At 38.4% G+C, this 26,760-nt stretch overlaps 1 protein-coding gene across 37 annotated transcripts in view; it reads right to left on the reverse strand.

The window, feature by feature from the left end:
• The window catches only part of SLMAP (sarcolemma associated protein), a 120,845-nt gene extending 97,356 nt beyond the window's left edge, over positions 1–23,489 (reverse strand). For all 37 annotated transcript variants that reach the window (XM_036878552.2, XM_036878553.2, XM_036878542.2 and 34 more), the window contains exon 1: positions 23,259–23,489. In XM_036878552.2, the coding sequence (XP_036734447.2) occupies positions 23,259–23,456 (198 nt within the window). In that variant the 5' untranslated portion in view covers positions 23,457–23,489. The remainder of the gene's footprint in view (positions 1–23,258) is intronic.
• Positions 23,490–26,760: the final 3,271 nt, after the last annotated feature.

Raw genomic sequence — 26,760 nt, forward strand, 5'->3', positions numbered from 1 at the left:
TATCCAGCTATACAGATATGTGCATAGATTTATTTATACACATATATACACAAACTTTGTAGAGAAGTACTTTTGTTTTCTACCAACAGAAATGGAGACAAATTCCTAGCTTTAAAAACTCAGAATATCAAAAACATACTAGGGAATATCATCTGTGGATACTGAATCTCCGATTCGTGCATTATAACAAAATTTTAACATTCCTATATATTTTTGACATCTTTGACTTATGTCCCATTTGCACAAATTATTCCTTACTCAGTAAGATTTCAACCTACAGTTAAGTCTATTGAGAGATTAATATGGACAGGGGGTGCCTAACCTATATGGTTCTCTCATTCCACTTTCACCCCTCCCACCCCCATGCTGTGGGGAACACCAGTCTCCCTTAAGTATTAATAATTAAAGCTGGAGAAAAAATAAATTATCATCACTGAAGTGTACATGCACATCTCTTTCATACGGAAATACCCTCTGAGTCAAGCACTTTCAGAGCTGCCCCACACACTACAGCCTTCTTAACCCACTGCCAGTGAGTTTCCATACCCACCATTCAACTAAATAGCCCTCAAGCCACTGCTGAGATGCCCAGCTGCCAAATCCACTCTCAGCCCTTATACAGCGCTATTAACAATCACCTTCTCAAAAACTCTCCCCTGCGCTGTACCACACAAATCCAATCTTTCCTATCCTCCTACTTCTCTGGCTGTCCTTTGAACTCTGGTTTCTTTTTCCCTGACAGCTGTTCAAATGTTGATCATCCCCAGGGTTCTTTGGAGCCTCTATTCTAGAGATGTACAAACTTCCCTGGGAGTGCATTTCCCATAGCTTTCTCTATAGTGGTTGATAATTCCCAAATCTGTCTCCCTCCATCCAGATGACTTGGTAACACTCCAGCAATGTAGTTCTGTCCTTTCTACCAAATCACCGGTCTCCTTGCCTGTAGGCACAATTCCAGTGCTTTCCACATCATTACCAAGACTGCTACTCTAAATGAAGATCTAATCATTTGATTCTATTACCGAAAATCTTATGGAATTCCTTACCACTGTCCTAAAGGAAAAAGCACCATGATAATTAAAATCCCTCAGGACTTAGTCCTAAACTACTTTCTCTGCCTCATCTTCTGTACCTTCCCCAATATGATGTCACACAAAATCAAAGTTTTTCAAACAAGCCATCTATTTTTACTCCTCCATGCTATTACTCATGCAATTTATTAGTGCTGCCTAACATGCCTAACTCCCCCCTCATTTGCATGCTAAAATCCTATTCCCTTAAGACTTGTTTCAGATGTCAACTCTGGTGACATTTTTTCCCTCCTCATTGCCTTACCAGTTGGTCAGCCTATCCTCAACTCTTCTGCTGCAGCTCATTTGAATAGTACCTCTCTTAGCAATGATTTCAATGTACTGCAGTTATCTGTAGACATGTCCACTTACGCAGAATCACTAAAAGCAAGAGTCATATCTTTTCACCCCTGGGTCTTAGCTAGTAAGCAGGCCACACAGTAGATGCCCAATAAGAAAATGCTATGTAATTTATATCACTCTCTATCTTAAATACTCCAATGTTTGGTCCTACAAATTAATATATCCCAGTGTTTTATTTGAAAATATGATTCATGTAGATTTAGTCCATGACAAAGCAAATGAATGGGCAAGATAAAGTAGATTAAAGAGATGTTTGGAAAAAAAACAACACTTATGATTAAACCCCATAGCTCAATGTCAAAAGTCAGTTATTCAAACAGGATGCTAAGTAGTGTATCAGTGACACAGTCTTCTATCTCTCATAAAAAAAGCAATGCTACTTCAAATTATAATTTCTTTATGCCTTAATTTTCTTATCTCCAGGAAAGATACAAACCATTTACCTTATGGATATTAGAATGTTCTTAAAAAGAGATTGGAAAACAACTTCATCTTTGCTAAATGCATTCTCATTTGATATTTCCAAAGCAACATAATTTTCACTTTGAGTTGGGAAGCAAGCCAACTGTAGTAGAATGTATGACTTACTCAATTACTCCACGCTTCTTCCTAGATGAATACTAATATTAATGATACTTACTGCCCAACTGCATCACAGGTGGCCAAGTGACCTCCTTTGGCCAATGAAATGTGAGTGGAAGTGAATGAGCAGAAGCTTTAAGTGTAATTCCACGGCCCTGCATAGCTCTTCTCCTTCTACCATCAGAACATGTTCCATATAGGAGCTGCTCCTTTAGCCTGAATTCCAGAAAGGAGAACAGCTGTGGATGGAGCTGCCACCTACCTAAACATGTTATGTGAGCAAGAAAGAAGTCTTTGTAGTTATAAGGTACTGAGGTCTTGGGGCTGTTTATTACCACAGTACAACTAGCATAAACTAGTCAATAAACTTAATTAGATGTTCTTCCCCTATTGTACCTTAATGCCCAGGCATATACTGCTATAAAAATATTGTACTATATTTAAAGGTTTTTTTATTGTCTTACCCAAATAGACTTATAATTTCAAAAAAGTCAGACATTTGCTTTTTCATCTCTAGCACCTGGTAGTAGAACACTGATAAATGTTTGCTGAAAGAACTGTACAGGTAGCCATCACATATTTTCCAATAAATAAAGCAAAGTAGTCAGTGAAAATTTTGGAAATGTAATACAAAAATAACTTACATTGTAAAGACAGACTGAGGAGATCAGAATAACTTATACTGTAAAAGCTGGAGAGCTCTCATGGCCATTTGTTACCCAATCTTAGGTAAGATATCTTAACATTTTTCTAAAAGATTCCAGTGGTATAATCAAAAATTCCAATACCACCTTACTTAGAACGCATTCACATGCTAACCAGGAAGAAAGAAGAGAAGTGTGGGAGTAGATTTCCGAGTTCATGTGCTATAAAATTCACCTGATTCCTCACAGATCCATATTTACATATTCATGTATGTTTATTTAAAACATATGTTTTGTTTCTAAACAGTTCCTATATGAATGGCTGACCCAGGAAGCTAACAAATAACAACCCATAAAAACCAACATATTACAAAAACATGTAATTCAGTAATTTTAAACTATGCTATTCTAGAGTTACTTAGCACTGGGGTAAAAAAACATAGAACCCTAACGCCTCTAAGTGCACAACTTTAATAGTAATCACAACTCGGTCATTTTAAAAGGGTGTACGTTTTACTCTATTTAAGATGAATGGGAAATGTTTAATTTCCATCCAAAATAATTTGGATACGAAAGGTGTAAGTAAAGTTTCAGCTCATCAGAAAATCCTGTTTTCTAAAATGACTCATTCCCTCAGGTTGTCAGGAAGCTATGCTATTATGATGACTGGTGTAATCCTTGATCTATTATAATATTTGAGATTTAAATTTCATATAGATTGAGAAGTGCCTCAAATTCTCTAAAATAAGTAAATGCTTATGCTTGAAAAATCTTGTTACCATTTTATTCCACACTGGAGAGTGTTAAAATTAAAATACATAAAAATATATAAGGTGGTATGAACAGAAATTTAAACATTATGTCAACACTACAGAGTCTCAATCTTTGTGATTTTCCTAAACATTTGTACTATTTTTATCCTAAAGCATCTAAAACTGTAACAGCACTCCAAAATGAGTTATATATTCATTTTACAAGTAAACTTTACTATAACATCTATATAGGCAGCTTATAAGACATTGCTAGCCAAAAGTCACACAGGATATTTTCTAGGTATGTTTTCTTTTCTTCTTTTTTTTTAAAGTAAGGTTTTTTATCTGATACCAGCAGTCTGAATAAGAAAATAAATGCCTATGACAAAAGTTGTCATCTTATTCCACTTAATGCAGAAATGCATGGTAGATTAATGTACTTTCACTTCTCAGTATTCTACCAGAATATACCATACCGCCCATGTGATCTTCATGGAGAATGACAATGTACTGATTTTTAAAATATGAATAATTTGTAAGTATTAAGTCATAATCTCTGGGGAATTGGGCTCAGGCATCAGTGATTTAAAAGCTCCAGATGATTCTAATCTGTCGCTGAGGTTGTGTATTATTGCAATCCCCTCTTATCCACAGTTTTGCCTTCTGCGGTTTCAATTACCTGTGGCCAACCAGTCTGGAAGCAAATGCTCTTCCTTCTGATGGATCACATTGTCAGAAGGTCAATAGTAGTCTTAACACTACAGCACAACGCCTACATCATTCACTTCACTTCATCTCCTCACGTAGGCATTTTATCATCTCACATCATAAGAAGGGTGAGTGTAGGACAGTAAGAGATTTTGAGAGAGACCATACTCCATGTACCTTTTATTACAGTGTATTGCTATAATTGTTCTATTTTATTACTTACTGTTGTTAATCTCTTACTGTGCCTAATTTATAAATTAAAATTTATCATACGTATGTATGTATAGGAGAAAACATAGTATACATAGGGTTCCATACTATCCACCGTCCCAAGCACCCACTGGAGTCTTGGGACATATCCCCCATGGATAGGAGGACAGTTGTATATTTCTTTCAACGTCCCTACAAAAGATAAACTAACAACTTTTTTCTTTCAATTTAACTCTGGGCCAGTTTTTAAGGGAGTGGCTTTAACCATTTCCTTAAAATAGTTTATACTATGAATCTCCATTTCAACTTCTGGAGGTTTTGATTTAAATAGTAATTTTTATCATGCTTATGAAATGTGTCTTTAAAATACAAGTTAAAAAAAAAGAAAACTTTCACTATCTTACATGTTACATGGTGTCAGAAAGCTCACGGTACCAATGCACTTTTTAAATTTAGAACTATTAAATATAAGGTCATATTAATAAAAAGACTTCTCATTAAAAGGCAAGTTCTGCCTATAAATGCACAGCATCCACAAGAGGCAGAAGTAATCAGAAAGAACTGAAGTAACGCTGGAAAAATGGGGACTCTGAAATGACTGGGTATTTGACTGAAAAAGTCCTCTTTGATCATAAGCCCTTATTAATGGTATAGTATTCCCAAAACTTCTGTGTTTAAGAGATGTTAAGACCAGTGTTCCTGAAAATGGAAATGTCCTATAGCCAACAAATAAATGTGAGTCTCAAAATAAAAAGATATAAATCTGAATCTACCTAAAAGAGCCAGGCTAAAGTCTATTAACTTTTCTTTTTAAGTTAATAGACAAATGTTTATATTTACTTAGAATAGGTAGTACAGTTGCAAGTGTCCAAAATAACTAAAAAGGGGTAGTTTTCTTGTGTCTTTATCTCATATCAACCTAGTCTTGACTCCTACCCAACTCATGTAACCATGGTTACTAATTCCTTATGTATCAATTCCAGATGTCTCCACACATAAATAATTAACAAATATAGATTCTTATTTTTCCCTCCTTTGCACAAAAGGGAGATTTTTATATATACTGTGCTGTACCTTACTTGTGTTTTATTGCCCGACAATATATATCCTCATTCTTTTTATAGACTTTTCAATGAAGTGGAATCTCAAAAAGTCAGCCTCTTTACTTTATAACCCTTTATAATTCCCTTATAAGATCATCCCAACAAAGACAAACATAAAGTAGCTGCAATAAGAAATCTTTGGAATTTTAAACATCTTACCTGCTATTTTTACCATGAAGAATTTATTGAAATATGAAATACCTACAAAGAAGTGAACAAATCACATATGTACAGCGTGATGAATCACCACTGAGTGAACACATCCTTGTCACTACCACCCAGCTCAAGATATAAAAAGTTAATAACATGCCACCAACCTGATTTTTTTAATATTATGTTATCTATTAGTATATTATAGGAACTATGTTAGAGACAACAGTGTCGACTTCCTACACGTCCATTTGGGATACAGTTGAGGAGGTCATGTTTCTTACATCCACTTCAGATGGCTTGGACTTTGTTGTTTTTCTTTTAAAAATTTAAGTAATTCATACACACAAAAATAAATGTAAACAGAAAAATGAGAACTAAAAATAATAAAACAAAAATCCATGTACCTAACACCCTCTCCTCCTTCCATCAGGGCAAGCAGTATGGTTAGTGGTTTAGAGTCCAGACTTTGGAGCCAGAGTAGCCGGGTTTGATTACAAGGTCTACCACTTATTAGCAGCGTGATCTGGGGAAGTCAAGGTTTTCTGCACCCTTATTTATAAGCTCCTTTATTTATAAATGAGAATAAAAATAGTGTCTGCTTCACAGCAGGTACTTGTTTCTATGAATTAAATACTAAAACACTTTCCAGAATACATTATGTAAAATTAAGCTATTTTTGTATTCACTCTCTGCCTCCCTCATAAGGAAATGTTTACCATTCTATCACTATATATGCAGTGAAGTAGATACATGAATTCATAATTTAAAAATTTTAACTGGCATCAAAGTTCATTTATTCCTTTGCAACTTGTTTTTTGCACTCCACATTCTGAGATTCACCTCCATTAATATATACATCTGTTGCTCATTCATGTTCATTCCTATGCAGTATTCCATAGTGTAAATTAACAGAAGTGTTTACATACTCCTGTCAATGAACTTTGGGATTTTTTTCCAGTTTTTTGCTATTACAAAAAATGCTACTACAAACAAGCTTGAACATGTCTTCTAGTGCAGATATAAAGCAGCTTTTCTAGAGTACATACCATGTGCGGCATGCATGCGTGAATGTGTATGTATGTTTTTCTGGAGTACATAATGTGTCATTAGATATACATAAGTTTAGCACTTTAACAATGTCAAATTGTTTATCAAAATGATTATATTATAGCATCATTTGCTTTTATTAGAAAAGAAGTGACTGATGACCTAAGCTTCCAATTAAAAACTAGAAAATGAGGAAATTAAACCCAAAGTAGGCAGAGAGAAGCATATAATAAAGAACAGAAACCCATGACACAGAAAACAGAAAAATAAAGAAAAATCTATTAAAAATACTGATTAAGAAGATTAATAAAGTTGATGAACTTCTAGCCAAAGTGGTAAAGAAAAAAAGAGAAAAGATACAAATTTGGTTTCAGACCACCACAACAAATTGAATATCTCAATAAAGCAAGTGAAATGAATTTCTTGATTTCCCGTGCATATAAAAGTTATATTCACACTGTACTGCAGTCTACTAGGTATGCAATAACCTTATGGCTCAAAAACAATGTACCATAATTAAAAGAGACTTTATTGCTAAAAAAATGCTAACCATCGTCTGAGTTTTCAATGAGTTCATAGATCACCACAGCAAATAAAATGATAACAAAAAAGTTTGAAATATTGTGAGAACTACCAAAATGTGACAGTGACACAAAGTGAGCAAATGCTGTTAAAAAAATGGTGCCAACAGACCTGACTGCTGCAGGGTGGCCACAAACCTGCAATCTGTAAATAATGCAACATCTACAAAGTGCAATAAAGCAAGGTATACCCGTACTGGGAATGAGAGAGGTGCCATCACTACAGATTCTATTAAAAGGATAATGAGTTATGTTATGAATAATTTTATGCCAATAAAACGAACAATTTCAATGAGACAGACAAAATTTCTTAAAAGACACAAAACTACTAAAGTTAATGCTGAGAAACAGATAATCTCAAAAGGCCTGTATCTATCAAAGATATTGAACTTGTAGTTTAAAACTTTCCACAAAAAAATAGAAAAACAAAAATAAAACACAATACATCCAGATGGCTTCACTGATGAACTCTAACAATCACTTAAGACTAATCCTTCATGAACACAGATGCAAAAATCCTTAACAGAATATGTGCAAATCAAATCCAGCAATTTTTAAAAGGATATATAGTACACTCAAAGTAGGAACTTTTACTAGGAATATAAAGTTGATTTAACATTTAAAAAATCTTGTATTTGTTTATTGTCCATTCTTATTTCTTCTTCTGTGAAATTAGTATTGTTGTCTTTAGACCATTTTTTCTGTTGGGGTGTATTTTTTATTAATTTGGACAGGTCCTTTTTATATTCTGTATACTAATCCCTTGCAAGTGATATATATTACAGATATCTTCTCCGAGTTTTTCTTCTTCAGTTTTTTCACTATATTTTGAGGAAAAAATTAATTCTAATGTATTTGAATTTATCAATCCTTTCCTTCAATGTATGCTTTTTGTGAATTACTTAGGATAGCCTTCCCTACTACAAGGTCGTAAAGATATTCTATGTCCTCTTCTAAGAGGTTTTCTAAAAAAAACAAATTTCTTAAATTAGTACTGGTATAATTTCTTTGGAGAAAGGCACTGGGTTGACGATGGTTTTTTAACTACCTACAAAGTACTGGGCCCTGCAGCTATACTATAGGGATACAAAGCAGCCCGGTATGACAGCTGCCTTTAAGAAGATACAAACTAACTGGGACTATAATAATCAAAGAGCTAACCCAGAACAATATATAATCAATTAAGTTTTGTGATAAACATGATCTAAGTTCAAAATAGTAAGAGAAGGGACAAATTAGTGAGAATTGTGGCAATCAGTAAAATTGCATGAAGAAAGCATTCAAACTTCACTGAATAATTTCAATTTATAATTAACAACAAAATCCAGAATTTATCCTAAACGTATCCATACTTAAAAGAGCCAACAGATAAAAACCACAAAGTCTGAATTAATGCAAAACTTGGAATGTGGCAGCAACAGAAAATGTAAAATACAATACAGGTAATGTAATATAGAACACATAAATGTTAAAGAAATTATTTTGTGTGCCTGCTTAGGGCCAAATATAATACAGATTAACCCAGCCCAAGTCTGCAGACAATCAAGAAATTCAAAGTTCAAAAGCAAAAGAAGGTTGACAGGTTAGGTGAGTTGGGTAACAGAATTAACAGCTACTCCTGAAGTATCACAGTCATAAAAGCGTAGCTGCGACATTGATCCCAGGAAAGAAAAAGAGCACCTCTTCTAGCAAGTCTCTTTTAAAGCAACTATAACATTTTAAGCTTTTTTTTCTCCAGCTCCAACATCCAGATACCAAATATTTTATTTTGGGGAATAATATTTTGGCAGCAGGACTTAAGTATCAGAATTCAATCCTTTGCACAGGAAGCAGGGAGGGTTAGAGTCAATCAGCAGACTTACAAGAAAACAGTCATTTCAGGAAATGATTCTCTACTCAAGTCTGCACTTTACTGGCACACCTAAGCTTCCACATCATGATGATGGCAAAGCAATAATAAAGATTAGCAGAAGTAGGCAGCAGTAACAACTAATTGTTGTAACACAACCGCCTAAAATTTCAAAGTGCTTTTTAATCACTTTCTCGCACACATTATGCAAATAGTTTACCTACTGTTACATCAGCTTTCAAAACAGCTGCAGCTAAAACAAAGGATAAAAATTTGATACAATTCTCAAGTCAGGTCACTACTAAGGAAGGAGGGGAGAGAACTATTAAAACCAAGTATAATGCCAATAAACTTAACTGATGCTTTTCTGAAAACCTTGCTTCCACACAACTGACAAGTATGAATAAAAACTCAGCTTAGAGTATCAGTTTAAACTGGCAATAATAGTACTACTACGTAAGTCATAGGCTTTCAGATATATTCCCACTGAAATTTGAATGTAGGGTCTATCACTTAACACCTGCCTCTGACTGGGACATTCACATGCAATATTTTCTTCATCATTGCTCTTGAAACGTCTCTCATTTTTTGTTCAAAATATTCGGTCTATACTTCTGGCAATATCAGAAATGGTACTGAAATGAGTTTTCAGAATTTAAAATGATTGACAAAAAAATACACCTTAAAATGATACCCAGAAGTGCAATCTTTTAATACCCTAGGAGAGAAACAATCTTGAAAATAAGAAATCATATGTTGGAACCTTCAAATCGTGTCTACTCACTATACCTATGAATGCAGTCTTCATCATTTTCCAATCACCCTATTGTGAAGTCAGCATGTTAAAGCCAATGGATGTCTCTAACCCCCCTATAAAACATACCAGTTTAGCTATGAGGGTTATCTGGATGGATTAAGAAGAGGATGAATGGCCTTCCCGAAGTTGCAAATCAAAGATTCTTACCCCCAAGGTTTGTGCCTTGGTTCCCTAAAAGTTTTTGCCCTATTGAGCTACCAGCCCCTGTACCTCCGCAGCCTTCCTGAAATGAACCTGATTTAGGCTGTCCTCTACCTTACCATTCAATCTCAACTATCGGGTCAACCCAGTGGCAGTATTCCGTAACGTACAACTGCCTCCTAACTATCCTTCTGGGCTTATGTCTTTTGATGCAGACCTTTACATCAGGACACCTGCTATTTTCTACCCTAAATCTTCAGGGTCCAAGTCAAGTCCCCCTTTCTAGACTAACAAGCCTTCCCTAACTTAATCACATAGAGCTCTTAGTTCCATTTAGAACTTAATCCTTCCCTCATTGTTTAGGGGGGTTAGCTCTGGCTTCCCAAACAAACTATACGCTCCTTTAAGACTAAAGTAACATTTTAATACCTTCATTATGCCCCATGCTAGTGCCTAATATGCATACACTCTCTTGCACACTTCCTGATTAACTGACTTGATTCTCATCATAGACTCCTTTAATTTCAAATCTTCAAATAAGGCAGGCCAAATATGCTATTGATTTTTATTGCTTTAAATATGATGACCATACAAACTTGGTACTGGATATCAAGTATTAACTATAAGACTATTTGAACCACTGTTACTCAAACACTCTGACACCAAATGTGTTGATGTCTTTTCCAACACTACTTCGCCAAGTCTTTGATATAAGCTGGGTAACATGTCAATTCGGACACTGTCTACCTGGAGTTGATATCACACCCACAAGGGCTCAGTTAAACAAGACTGCCCCCACTTCAGATGCCAGTCACAAGCCCCAGGTTATCACTGATACTTCCAGCCAAAAGATCTACATTCAGATACTCCTAATTCATCCCTCAGACTTCAGTAATTTGCTAAAATGACTGCCAGAACTCAGAAAAGCACTTTACTTGCTATTACTAATTTATTATAAAAGATAGAACATGAATGGCTAAATGGAAGAGATGCACAGGGTAAGGGGTGGGGTAAGGGATGTGGAGCTTCCATGCCCTCTCTAGACATGCCACCATCCCAGCACTTCCATGTGCTCACCAAACTCAAAGCTCCCGAAATCTCAATGTTTAAGAGTTTTTACCGAGCTCCATCTTCAGCTGGCACTGCCCCCCTTTCCTGTAGATTGATAAATGGGGCTGAAAGTTCCAACCCTCTAAGCCCTTGGTCTTCCTGACCAAGCCCCATCCTGAAGCTACCTGGAGGGAGCCCCAGCCACCAGTCATCCAATTTGTTTACAGAAGATGCTCATCACTCCAGAGATTCCAAGAGTTTTAGGAGCTATGGGCCAGGAACCTGGAGCAAAGACCAAATGCTTGTTGTTGTTGTTGTTTTTATCATATCATACTATTTCTTCAACATATTCAAAAATGTTTCAAGGTATCAAACAATTTACTTAGTTTAGGAGACTCTAAAGACAGATATTCAAAGGAGAACACTTTTTAACAGTGAAAAAGCACACCTATGGCCAACAGGCACACAGGTCTTACTATGCAAATAACCAACTAAAACAGCAAAGCAAAACTATATAAAGAGCCACAGTTACCAAGTACTTACTCTGTGCCAGGCATTCTGCTAATGCTTTACAAGAATTCTCATTAAATCTCTACAAAAATCCTATGAGGTGAATCCCACTATTAGCCTCCTTTTACAGATGAGGGAAACTGAGGCACAGGGCCTTCCAAGGTCACACATCTGCCCAGTGGCCTGGATTCCAACTCAGGTAGTCCAACTCCAGAACATTTAGTCTTTGGCCCCACTGCCTCCCCTAGGTCCTCTGCCAGCAGTGTTCAACCACCCCAAAGTCTGGGTGGCAGCTCTATTTTCCCCTCCTCAGTTCAGTTAACTTCTGGGCTTGCATTTCCCAGAACACACCATTTTCTTCCAGGCTTTTCTGCCTTAAACACATACTATTCCTGCAGGCTAGAGCACCCTGCTCTTTATATCCAGCTAGCAAAGCCCTGCTCGCTCCACAAGCAGCAACTTAAAAACAACTTTCTCTGTGAAGCCTTCCTCATTCCTTCCACATTTTCTGCTCCCAATCTTGGAGACAGGAATATATCAGTCTTGTAGCTCCTTGGAAACAATTACTCAGATAATTCTACTGTTGGACTTATTTGTACTGTAATTGTATTTTTCAGAACTACGTACTGGGCATGACTCTGCACTGCAAGCATGAGATACTCAGGTACTTGTTAAGAGTAGGAATGCATAATGGGTCCAGTTCAAGTTCAACTATAATTTAAATGAATACCTTCTTCTAGTCACGCCTGCATCATTCATTCTAACGATGTCTTACTGCCTCCTATGTGCCTGCATGTGTGAAAGATTTACTGGTAAGGAAAATATAATATCTTAAGCTGCCCAGGTTCAGATTAAGACTTTTAAACAGTTTCCAACCATTTGTCAGCTCTCACATGAAGACTTTGGCACTACAACTCCCAATAATACCAACATTGTTCCTACTAACAACTATTTCAAAATTGGGAACACACTCAAGCCGCTAAACTTGTTAAAACAAAAGTCTAACCAAGAGTAAGACATTCACATGAAGGAAGGAGTGACAAAAATTAAGCTACACAATACTTCAAAATCCGCTCTGCTAATCCTACCCACATCTCAACACTCATTCTACACTCTTTCACTTCCTACACCCTAATCTGCTTTCACTAAGCCATCACACCATCTAACATTGCTTTGTGTATAAGAGCTTTGCTGAGATGTAATTCATATACCACACAATTCACCAATTTAGAGTATACAGTTCAGACTTGTGCAACCATCACAATCGATTTTCTAACACTGTCATCATCCCAGAAAGAAACTCTTACCCATTTAGCAGTTACACCCTACATTAGTCAGCTAGTAAAGCACTTAGTTTAGGAGGCTGTAACGGCAGATAGTCTAAGAAGAAAACTTTTTTAATAATGAAAAAGCCAGAGAAACAACCAATCGGATGTGTATAAACACACACAGAGAGAGATTTACTTTAAGGAATTGACTCATGTGACTGTGTGGGGCTGTCAAGTCTGAAATCTGCAGGGCAGGCCAACAGGCTAGGGACCCAGGGGAGAGACACTGTTCCAGCCTTGGGTGTGAGGGGCTCTCTGGAGGCAGAATGCCTTCTTCGGGGGAATATCAGTCTTTCCTCCTAAGGAATTATTTGGATGAGCCCACTCATACTCTTGAAGGTAATCTTTTCACAAAGTCTACTGACCTAAATGTTAATCACATTCTAAAAATACCTTTACAGCAACATCTAAACTGGACCAAAAACCACGGCCTAGCCAAGTCGATCTAGATTAACCATCAGACACGGTCCATTATGCCAGCCCCTGGCAACCGCTAATCTACTTTCTATGAATTTGCCTATACTACATGTTTCATATAAACAAAGTAATACAATATATATTTCATATAAACAGAGGTATACAATATGTTTTGTGTCTGACTTCTTTCACTTACCATACTGTTTTTAAGATTCATCCACAATTAACGTGTGTGCGCAATTTAAGTAGTAGCTTAAAACCTATACATGCTGAAGTTACTCTACAAGAAGATATGTCAAAGAAATAATCAATCTTCCCATGTTTTCTTCCACCTGCTACTTCTATAGCTTTTCTTCTTCCTTCCTAATTACAACCCTTAAATAGAATTCGTGCCTCATATCAAATTTACCGAGTATCATAATTCTTCCAAGTGGTAAAGATACCTCAAGACAAATGCTGGGCATAGAAGCCACAGGGCATAAATATGCAAAGAAGTAAAAAGCTAACCTTTTCAAACAATAAGGCTTCTCTCTCACTTACCAACTTCACATTTCCCTGTATGGCCCCGGAAGATGACTGGTTAGCCAGAGACGGGTAAGATTCCTCAAGGGAGGAACAACCTAAGAAAGGCACAGTCGCAGGGGGGTCATCAGGTGAGAAATTGGGGATCAACAGAGGTGAGGCTTAGAACCTCACCCCCCCTGTTCTGAGAGAAATCTTCTGCATACGTGGACGTTTTATTGCCCTGGTCTAGCTTGGATTAACACATAGTCTACAGGCACACACCTGATCATCTACATTTGCTCTCTTACAACACTAAACTATGTTTTCTACCTTGATCTTGTATCTACCTACCACTTCAGCATTTTATTAAAAATAATAATAATAAAGAGAGAAATGTGGTATCCACATATAAATCAAGTATAAAAACCAAATGAGTATTCATATTTGAACTGACTGTTTAGAGTTCATAATGCATGAGCAAAACCGAAAGTTTCTGTGATGACTGCCCTTGTACTGTTCACTATGTAACTTATTCATTATGTAAGAATTTGTTCTACATGTAAGAACTTGTTTGTTATGCCTCAGAAGATTGGAGATTGACGAAAATTAGGCTTGGGGTGGATTAATGATTGTGCATTGAGCATTGACTCCCCTATACAGAATTTTATTGTTGTTAACAACCATTTGATCAATAAACATGAGAGATGCCCTCACAAAAAAAAAAAAAAAAAAAAGGACAGACTTCCAATGGTAAAATAAATAAGTAACCGGGATGTGATGTATAGCATAAGGAATATAGTCAAGATATTGTAACAGCCTGGTAGGGTGATAGCTGGAACCTAGAATTATGTATATAAATGTTCTACCACTGTGTTGTACACTTGAAACTCATGTAATGTAATACTGTGCGTCAACTACCCTTCAATAAAAAATAATTATTTAAAAAAAAAAAAAAAAGATTCATCCACATTGTAGCATGCAGCAATACTTCATTCCTTTTTGTTGCTGAATAATATTCCATTATATGATATATCAATTTTTACTTATCCATTCATCAACTGATGGACGTTTGGATTCTTTCTACTTTTTTTATTATTATGAATAATGCTGTTATGAACATTCACACAAGTTTTTGTGTGGACACATGTTTTCATGTCTCTTGAGTAGGAGGGAAATTGCTGAGTTCTGTGGTAACTCTACCATATTCCTTTTTACTATGCAGGCTTTTTGAAAAAATTCAAAACTATGAATTTTATTTTATTCTACAATCATAACTACCATAGCTACCATACCATAACAACAACGTTTATCTACATACCCAAGAAGGTAAAGGCTAACATACAGCAGGACCTTATTTTCTACCCCCGAATTTTTTTAAATGGAAAGAACCTTATAACTAGCACCTAATAATACAGTAATTCTATAGTCAAAAAGGTAAAAAACCAAACATAGTCATTTTTTCCTAAATTAGATTTACTTATGGGGGGGCTTTATATATATATTCCATTTAAAACACAACCTCCAAACGTAATAAATTTAGAAATTATCTAATGAAAAAGTACCTTTTTTAGCATATCATAGTATCTGAACAGTGATACTCCAATATATTTACAAAGAGTTGTTTTTATTCAACTTAGAAAATGTTAAGTGATGAAAAAATATTGTTTGAGGAACTGATCTTCAATTAAAACATTAAACTGATTTACTATAAAGATATCTAAGAATTAATAGACAATAAAGGTTTTTATTTCAGTGTATTTTTTCTTTGGATATGTTGTTCACTAACAGGTTGGTGATGAGATTGATGATGACTAGGGGTGCTGAGGTAGCAAGCGAGTGGTTGTGAGTGTGCATTCTGCAATCAGATTACAGGTTCAAATCCCAATTCCACCACTATCTCTGTTACCCTGAACTATTCCTTCACCTTTCTGCACCTCAGCTTTCTCAGGATAATAAGAGTATCTACTTCAAAAATTTGTTGTGAGGAGTAAATGAGATAATGCACATAACTCTTAGCACACCACCTCTTAAGTGCTCAAAAAATAATAGCCGTTAATTTTACAGCAGTCTGCATACTTATCTGAACTTAGACCATCGTGACACGTTCAGATAAGCCTACCACAATTCACTTGATATCAATTAAAAAGTGCATTTAAATGATGATCCAACCGCTTATTAAAAAAAAGTAATAACAACAACATTTATCTACATACCCAAGAAGGTAAATGCACAGAAAAAATTCTGAAAATCACACACCAAACCAACAATACAGCTACTAGTTCTGGAGTAGAGGAAGAGGATGGGAGGTATCTGGGTGAAGGAGGACACAGAACTCCATTTACCTCCCTACTGCTTGAACAGAGTGTATTCCTGTTATTTGCATAAAACATAAGAAAAGAAAAAACAACTTAAAAACCCATATTGGAAATTGATTTCTAGTTGGCTCAGCCAGAACTAATCAGTAGTTATAACCATAGCTAGAACTAAACCTGAAAGTATAGACAAAACCTTTATATAAATAAGTAAGAAAAGAAACTTCCTTATGTCTTTAAATTAAAGTGTAACCCAACTTGTATATTTGACAAAGGATACAGTACTAATCACCAAAAACTTCCATGTTTTCAAGTACCTATATAAACTTCATTTTTTTTTCTTTACATCAGCTATTCTCTTTAAAGAATGAAAAATACCCAAATCCAAAACACTTAACTGCCTAAATGCAAGCCTAAGGAATAAATGTATTTATTGCTAGGAGTAATAGAGGTATGTTTAAAAATGCTAGCTAACTCAGAGAAATAATTAACTCAGGTTCTCTCAGTCTTTGAAAGTCTGTCATATGACAATCATTTTAGTGATGCCCCTAGAAAATCACAGCTTGATTACCTTTCAAGAGAGCAAAAGATTTTCATTACAATGACTGTTCAGTTCATAACAAGGTAATTCAGAGTAAATGTCTAGCAGTTGACTTTTATTTCCAGGGGGGAATCTAGATCCTGGTTCCAACTCCCATAGTTACTAATAGATGCCCTTGTGCAAAAAAAACCTCTCAACACTGAAATGAACTCTTTTTGGAAAAGAGGGAGCCAGCCTTGTAGCGGCTCTACGTACCTCTTAAGAGTGTTATGCAAATCACGTGAAATAACAAAGCACTCTGAATATCATAAGCCTTTAAGATAAAAGTATTATTTTTGTTGTACAGAATTTTATTGTTGTTAACTGTTAACAACCATTTGATAAATAAATATGAGAGATGCCCTCTCAAAAAAAAAATGCATGGGAAAATTAGGCAATTATCTGGACAAAAAATAAATTATGAAAGAGAACAGTGAAAAAAAAAAGTATTATTTTGCATGAGAATGTAGATACACATGTAATAGTTCAAAATTAACATCACCAATCGCAAGATTATCAATGATCCCAAAACACTTAGCAAAGTATCTTGCACACTACAAATTCTCCATAAGTAATGGTTTCTACATAGACTACCTACTGGTAATTGAGTCCACGATCTCAAATGGAGAACTAACTCAAATGACCTTCTGCCCTTTGCCCCTCCTCAGGCTTTGTAGTAGAAATAACAGACTGCTGCATTATTCACGTTTCATTCATTTAAACACTTATGTCGTGCCTATCCCCTTGTTCTCAAGAGCTCACATCTGGCAAGGCAAAAGTACATTTGCATCATAGTTATTCTGTTGTCTGTGTCCCCTAATGAAATTACATTCAAAGTTCTATGGGACTACAGAGGAAGAAGCAATAAATTCTTCAGTTAGTGGGAGTCAGAGAAGGTTTCATGGTAGAACTGGGCCTCAAGGGATGAAGGGGAAAGGTCATTCTGGGAAACAAAACAGCAAAAAGGCACTTGTTCCAGGGAGACTGAGCACTGTCACATAGCTCCTGCACAGAGTTTGGGGCAAAGGGAAAAAAGGAACATTAGATGAAACTGGAAAAAAAGGAAATCAGAGGCAGATTTTGAAGCGGTTTGTATCAGGACTTTTGAGCAGGAGTGTAAACTGTTTATTTACCTATAGTGGCAGTGAAAAAGTGTGGGCAGAAGAGTCCTTAGAAAACCTCCGAGCTAACAAAGGCCTCAGTTTTTCTCGATTCAAGCGATACAATGTAAGAACCAATCTCACAATCTCACAGTCTTTGCATTTAAAACTCTAAATGACAGATGCCCTTCTCCCTTCTTATCAAGAAGAATAGATACTAAGCTCTAACATAAATACCACTTGAGAAAACCAAATAGGAGCCTGAGAAGGTAAAGAATAAATTTAACCTTAGGAGTAAAGTCAAATAGCTAAGTAGGAAAAAAATGTTTTAAGTACATACATCATCTACATTTTTAGCAACTTCAAATGATAGATACAATGATATAATATCTCATTAATTTTCCACCACTGTAAAAAGTAACTCAGAAGGAAATGAAAATGGGCTTTGGATATACAACCTGGCCTTCTGAGTATGTTTACAGTCATGTGCCTTAAACATAACACAACAAACACATGACCTCACAAAAACCAGTACCTCTTAATGACCTTTTCACTTCTGGCAACAAAAAAATTAGTTATCTGTTAAACTAACACGCAAACAAATAAAATCAATGAATGTATGAGTTGCCATTCTCCCAAAGATCTGAGGCCAAGATCTTTGCTGCCATGTTTACACTTGGGGCAGGAGAGGGAAGAAAAGACCGTGGTCGTCAAGTTCTGGAGATTCTACCTTTGCAACGAGTTCCTTGCGATGTCCTTGGAAGGTGTCATCACTCCTGCTTCTTATGCCTTGACTTGAGCCATTCTTCCCATTAAAACTCCTTTCCCTGACTGACTCTATCTACAGTCTGCCCTATTTTAAAAGTCCTATGATCTAGCTCAAATTGCATCTCATTTGTGAAACCGTCCCACCATCCCTGAAACCACCTCATGCATGAAATCTTCCCTGAGATCTCCAGTTCACACGGCACCTCTCTGCTGAATTCCTCACGGACAAGTTAGTACACTTGTCTTTTGCACTTTCCGGCATTTAGTCATTTTCACGAAACCTACTGTGCACCTGGTCTATGACCTTACAAAACGACATCACATCTAAACTGTTAAAAAGCTTTGGGAGAGCAGAGTGGTTACGAGCTTGGGTTCTGGACTCTGTAGTCAAGAGTCAGAATACCTCGATTTCAAATCCCAGCTCTACCATTTATTAGCTATGTGAATTTGGGGAAGTTGACCTAATCTAATCTCTCTGTGCCTTAATTTCCTTGCAAGCTATTACAGAAAAAAAATAAGCACCTATCTTAAACAGTTATTTAAGGATTAAATAAATTAACATGTAAAGCGTTTAGAACAGAGCATGGTGTGTAGTTAGCGCGCAAGTGTTAATTAAGCCGTTACTCATTTTTCCTTGCTCCAGGCCTCTCTACATGCTGCTGTACCACTCTTAAAGGTGGTTTTGTTATGTCAGTGCTCTGCATAGAACTCTCCCTAGCCTTCCACAGTCCATGGGTCGGTGTCCTTAGCTTGGTAATCAAGGTGCTCCACAACCTGGCCCCACAGTATCTACTCAGCTTTAGTTATGCAACATCTACTTTATGCAAAATAATAACAAACAAACATATAAGGCAGAGACCCTCTCCTTCAGGGCCTGACAGCTAATTACAAAAACAAGGCACAAACATAAAAATATCACACAGAATGGATGTTTACACGCAGTTAACTCTCCAATCCAGCAAAACCAGGTTCCTCAGTATTTGAAAGCCGCCAAACTCATCCAAAATTATCTGCTTTTGCCCGTTTTATCCCACTGTCATCCCCTCAAAATGCACAAAAATCATCCTAAAAGGGCACCTTTTCTTATCTTGTATCTACCCCTATTTTAAGTCTAATTCAAACAGCATCACTCTTGCCATTTAAATGTATGTAATAGTATCTTATCTCATTCAGCTGTTTTCAAGGTGTACAGTCACCCTCTCTACCCAAGATACAGGCTCCTTGAAAGAAGGAATAACAATTTCTTACCAGTTCTCATCATTTGCTCTCCTCTCACCACATCCTCCACTAAAACGTATCACGGTAGAACAGGTGCTCAAAATTATGCGATGAACATAAGTGAAAAAAGTGAAACCAGATGTAGGCAATGACGACTACTACTTACTGATAAAGTAAACTACAGTGAGGCTGGAAATAGACTATCGGGCACCAGACCACCACCGGTTCACACAGCCTCAAATCAAATGGGACCACCCAAATCAGAAGGAGGCAGGCCACTCACTATCTTCTCTGTACCCTCATGTGGGTAGATTTGCTTGTCCAGTGATACCTTGAGTCAGGGGAGGGATTAATAACCATTCAATTATCTGCCATCTAATTTGAAAAGTTTGACCTCCAAACGAGTGGCATATGAACTCAGGGCCAGCAGCCATGCAAGTCGGTATGCAACCACTACATCCCTGAGTAGATGATTGGAGAGAAAGCTTATTAAATTCCACTTTGTGGCAAACCCGTCACCCTCCAACAGGCAAGGTTTTGAGTACCATAACACCTTCCATGAAGTTAGCATTAAAAAGTTAGATTTCCTGGACTTCCATGCACTTACATTTTGCCAATTCTCTACAGTGAACAATAATCATTAAGTTTCAAGTGTTTACTGTTTCTTCCAGCTTTAATGGGCCTCCCATGGTGGCCAATGCAGAATGCAACAACCATAAGTTGAACGTCAACCAAAGGGCAAACGACCCAAATTTTCTACCTCCCAGGGAAAGAGCCAATTTGGACAAAGTTCTCAACTTCATGTTCCAATTTTAAAAATTACTTCTACACATGCCATCACATGACAGAAAAAAATGTATCATTACCTTCCTGAGACTCCACAGCACTACAGCAAAATTGCAGAGAGCAGCCCAGATGGTTCCCTCTTTCCTCCACTCCAAATGCTCTGCTCCCTAAGTATGGAGGAGCCCCTAATTAGGGCCAGGAACAGGGTGCTAAGTAATTTACATGATTGTCTCAATCCTCCAAACAATAATAAGAACAATTATTACCCCCAGAAGATAAAACAGGCTTAGAGATGTTTGGGGAAAACAACTTGCCAGAGGTGATGCTTAGGGGAAGAGATTCCTGCATTGTACAAAGGAATTTGCTGGAACATAGTTAGGCCCTGAGGACTTTTGTTATGAGACAATTACAGCAGAAATCCTAAAACTGGACCCTTCACACAGAAGAAACAATAAATGATATTCAGTCACACTGTGGGTTTTCTTTAGAACTGTGTACCTCATGATGCCTGGCACATAATAGATGCTCAATAAAAACCTACCGTCTAGCAAAAGTTAAATTTTAAATAGTTAATTCCTGAAACAATTAGATCACATGACAAGATCTGATAGGTTGTTTTAATTATACTAGGTGGCACAACGATCAATAATTATATCAATACCTAAATGGCTCATGCCCTTAAGTGTGTTTTAGCTAATAAAGCAGGAAAGAAAAATGAAAATCTACACTTATCGTTATGAGCATTTAGTAATGCATATAATTGTCAAGTCACTATGTTGTACACCTGAAACCAACATAACATTATATAGCAACTTCAATGAAAAAGTGAAAGTTGTAGAAATAAGTTATATATCCTTTAAAGAGTTTTGCTAATAATGAATTCCATTTAAATTTTAACATGTCTCAATTTATACAGTAAACCCTACTGATCTAGTCTTAGTCACCTCAGAATAACCTACTGTGGGGGTTTTAGTATAGTCATGAAAAGCAGTCTTCATATAATCACTATTTTTCAGATAAGTAAAAGAAAAATTCTAAGTCTCCTTTGAGTATTGAATCAATGTAAGGTACACGCATTAGCAGAATATATGTTAACATTCTAGCAAATGTGTTATCTGATTAAGCTGAACCTTAAGTGTGGCCCAGGGACATAAAGAGACAAAAATGTAAAGGCTGGTTGAGTTAAGGCAATGGTGGTTAACTGATACGCGATTCTGACTGCTGCAAAGGTGAGTTCTATGAATATTCTCTTTAAATGATTATGGGTAATCTATGAAGTCTTTCAGGTACCCCAATCTTTAGTTTCCAGGAAGGAGAGAAAAGGGTCTGTTCCACAGGTAAACGAGCATATGGTGTTATACAGAAAAATTAACATACTTTTCAGTTCTCATCCTACACACAGAATAGGGCATAGGTATTATGCAAGCACAAGGCACTTGAGCAATCTTTTCCTCCTTTTTTTGAAAAACAATTTATATAATTCCTTAATTTCGTAGCAAAAGAAGTATCACTCTCTCTCTTCCTTTTGAGGCCCAGGTTTCTTTCATTTCAAAACACTTTATTGGAAGAGAGGTAAATTCTTTTTAAAAACACTTAATTACTTAACTAAGACGAAGCAAAAAAGTCAGATGAAACTGGAGATATTCTTAATAGTCTTATATAACTTACTCTAAGTTGGAGATTGATTCAGTGGCTCAACTCAAACCTGAGATTTAAGCACAAAGATGAGCTCTTCAGTATATTCCCCACACATAAAATATAAAAAATTTTAAGTCTTTTTCTTCTTGTTTCCTTAAAAAATAAGCACCTAGGTGTCAACAAAAACATGCTGAAATGGTCACACTTAAAATGAAGAGCATTAAATTCATTCTACCAAATCTAGGTAATGCAATAATTGATAGAATTGGGTATCATTTTAGGAAATACATTAATTTCCTAACACTGATTCTTAAATATCACCTCTGTAAGAATGTATTTTTAGTAAGTGCTACAAGGAACATCAAAAGTGGTTTTCAAAAGCAATAGGTAAATGTTCACCCAACATTCAAACCAAACTCTGAAAATGTAAAGGTACAGCTGTTCATGCTTAATTAAATTGGCTTTGGTGATTGCAAATTAATCCTTCATAGGTAAATATGCATCAAATCTTTCAAAAATGTAAATTTACTTACACACAAAACTGTCCTTACTAGAAAGGCCCTGATTGAGCTGAACTAAAAGCTACATGTTAACCGCATCTCACCACTGAGATACTTGAGCCCTCGTGTAATACTGTCCGTGGATTCCCTGCATTACTTTGGGAACTGCTGCTTGCCTACTCAAGCCCTGAACTGCAAATTCACCTTTCTAAAAGGACTCAAAACAAGAAGCCAAGTTTCACTATCTAGTATTCCGAAACGAATTAGGGTTTGGGATTTCACCATGGGAATTGGCCATGTTTATCAAAATGCCATCGCCCTCCCCCGGCATTTAATTACAATACCTCTGTGTTTGCCATTCAACCACCTCAATTAAATTTCCACTAGCACCGGACACACAAAAAGTTGATTCCGTGGCCCTGCTGAAAGTCTCCTCTGGATGCAAACCCTGGAATCCTGCACACGTTATGCAGAAAGGGCCAAGGGAAACGAAAAGTAAAGATTCTTAGACAACGTGGTGACATTACCTTGCCCGTCTTGTGATCAAACCAGACGAGAGCATGGTTCCTGGAGAGCACTTTGCAATCAAAAGTAGCATTATTCTGCGCAGGTCGACAGCGGGCCACCGAGCGGCCGATTTTAATGGGCTCGTCCAGGTAGACATGACGCTCTTGAAATGGGTGCGAGTTCGGGCGGCAGGTGAAGATGGCCAAGGCTGACGGCATCGAGGACAGACTGGGGGTGTCTCTCCTACCAAGGGACAAAGAGGGGTTCCACCGGATCCGGACTGCTCTTCACAAGCCTATATCCCTATCCGCCCCCAAATTTTAAATTAAAACAAACTGCGCATTGTCTAAGCATAACCAGTGAACATCAACAACTCTTCGCTCGAGTAGGAAGACAAGCCGGCGCAAGCCCCATCACCTCCTCTACAATCCAGCGGCGCTTCGATCACAAAAAGTCCCCAACTGGCAGCTTTCAGTCCATCTTCTTCCCTGGGAAGAAAAGGCTCAAACATCGGACAGTTTCGGCCAAAACTCCTGGAAGGCAGTTTGGGGACTGGAGGTATCCACACAGATGAGTTACACAGCAATTCGCGGGTTTAGTTTGGGATCGCGGCCGCTTCTCCCCTCGGTGGTGGAAATGTTGCAGCCTTGCAGCATGAAGGAAGGGTCGGTTCGGGCGACCAGGAAGGTCCCTTCGGGCCGAAGGAAGGTGCAGCCGAGCACCTCTGGGCAGCCACCGCCCGTCCGCGAGGGCCTCGGGAGCGCTGGGCAGAGGCCAGGGGGCGGCGCGGGGGTCTAGACGGCCAGCGGGACAGTCTGCATCGCCCCTGCAGCGCGGAGGCCGCCCGGGAGGTGGCACGGGGTCCCCGGCCCGGCACGAGCCGCGGCAGCGGTGGCTGGGGTCCTGGGCGCGAGAAGCGGGCAGTGGCCGCGTCGGGACTCCCGGGCACCTGGCGGGCGTCCTCGCGACCAGGGCGGGGATCCGGCTCCGCAGGCCGGTGCGGACCGAGCCAGGCGCGACCCCGGGGAGGCTCGGGGGGTCTCGGCCCGCAGGAAGTTGGTCCCTGGACGCCTGGACTCCCGGCTGCTGCTCAGAACCCCGGCCGCCTCCCTTCAGGGTCGCCCCCGCGAGGGTCGCATCCCAGGGACGACAGCCGCAGCTCCCGGCGGACGAGGAGGTGGGGGAGGGAGGCTGGCCCGGAGGTTGAGAGAGAGGCCTGGAGGCCCCGAGCTGAGTCCGCCGCAGCCTCCACCCCTCGCGGCCGGTGGGACACGTTCAGACTGTGCCCGACGAGGCAGGAAACTTTCCGATCTGGTGGTGAAAAACATCAAAACAAACGGCCGTCAGGCACCGGTGCCCGCCCGCCTCAGCCCAGACCCCCATCAACCCGTCCCCCCGCCAGTCCCCGCGACTGGACACCACCTCGGCCGACCTCTCCAGGGACGGGCTGTGGGGATTTGGAGCCCGGACGCCACCACCAATACAGTTTCCCTTGCCGCCGCCACCACCTCTGCTTACCTTGCCAGCTCCGGCCGCCATAGTGACTCTGACTGAAACCTACCCGGTGCACCGCCACGGGAACGCGCACCCTTCAAGGGCCCTCCTACCCCATCTCCCGCGCCGTAGCCCCGTGTGTCACGTGATCGACGCCGCGGACACCATGATGGTCAAGGGCAGAAGAGAGGGCAAGCAAATTTTCAAACGAGCCTCCGGGTGCCATCTTGGGTAAGGGCTGGAAGCTTCAAACCATAAGACAACCGTTACGACCATTTTGGTTAAGGGCAATAAAAAAATTTGACTTGAAGATTTTCTGAACAAAACGTGCTAATGTCCATCCTCGTCATTCTGGTAAGGAGACACTAACCTTTACTAAATTTCATCCATTGTCATTCTCGTTGAAAATACTAACGCGCAAAAAGAAGAGACCCACCCAAAGATGTTCGTTAGCAGCCATTTTAGCTGTGGGCAACAGGTTCCCCCACAGCTGCTTTAGGTGTGAGCAACCGAATTCCCACAAGTCTCGGGATGTGTGCATCTGAAATGATGTCCATCATTTGTCCATCCTCCTCCTGCTATCATCTTCTCTGTGTAGCCTGCCCGTAGAAAAGCTCAGTCCCCGCATTCCATTTCGAATGACCGTTCTTCTCACTGGACCGATCGTGTCCCGCGGGGCTCCAATTCAGATTCTACCGAGGTAAAAGTGTGACTCCAGAAAGTTTTAAATCACGTTGCTTCCAGAGAGACGTCAAACAATTTCCAGTATGAAAAAAAGGGGGTGTTGTCCCCGCTCATACTCTTAAGGTAGATGAGTCACTGGTCTAAAGAAAAGACTGCAAAATGTAAGCGATAATTTCAAGAAAAGGTGTCGGGACCGAGCCGTCTCCATTTAGAATCAGTGGTGACTTCATTCTTCAGATACCTTTTGACAACAGGCTCCACCACTATGTGACCTTGGGCAAGTTTCTAAACCTTTTCAATAAATGTTTAGAAGTGTTTTCTGATCTATAACATGGAGGTAATACACAACTCACCTATTATTATGTGAAGTAAAGGTGATAATCCACGTAGCTCAACAGAGACTTAAAGATTTGTTCATTTCAAATTTACAGACGGGGTTTTAGCCAGTTCTAAGCTCTGTATTAGGCCCGGGGGTCACAGGTGAACAAAACTTAAATCCCTGACATCTGAGAGCACTCTGGGTAAGGTTGGGTGGGGATGGAGGAAAGGAGGTGACAAACACGGATACAGATAATTTCACTTTGATGTAATCAGGGCTAAGATGGAGGTAAGCATCTAGCACCAGGTGCTAAAGGCGTCAGGGACTGCCTTTGAGGGGAGCTAACTGAACTGAATGAAGAAAAGGCAGGAAAACTACAACAAATATGGTATGTGCTGAATGGCTACATAAGTTTCCAAGAAGAGAGAATAGCAAGAAAAGGAACAAAGCTATTTGAAACTGGGACAAATGTTCCTGGCATATAATGGTGACAAAATAAATAGTTGATATGTGAGTGAAAATTACATACTGTTACTTGTTATTACAAGATAGAGGCACAAAGTGAATCTGGAGAGAATGTGCATTTGATTATAAAAACCTTATATACTTTTCTAAGACTCTTCACTGACTCAGCAAATATGCATTGAAGTATTACTGTGTTCCAGGAACTTTGGAGAAAAATTAAAATGTATTGAAAGTTTTATTATGAGTGGATGAGAAGTTTTCGTTTCTGGTAACTTTTAAGCTTATATGGAATAAAGTACTATAGGGCCCTCCACAAATCCCTAATGAATTCTGTACATGAATTTATAAGTCATCGATCCACTCTTTCATTCATTCATTCTATAAATATTTAATTGAATGCCTCCTGGGAAACAGATACTTTGACAGGCCCTGGAAATGCAACAATGAAAAAAAGAACTTTCCCTCTAGTTGCTCACAATTTAGGTGAAAACAGGGTAAGACCCTTGCTGTCGTAAGTATATCAAGAGTAACGGGAACATGGCAGAATAGTTTAAACTGAG

Source organism: Manis pentadactyla, chromosome 1, assembly GCF_030020395.1.
Source record: "Manis pentadactyla isolate mManPen7 chromosome 1, mManPen7.hap1, whole genome shotgun sequence".
In the NCBI taxonomy this organism is placed as follows: Eukaryota; Metazoa; Chordata; class Mammalia; order Pholidota; family Manidae; genus Manis; species Manis pentadactyla.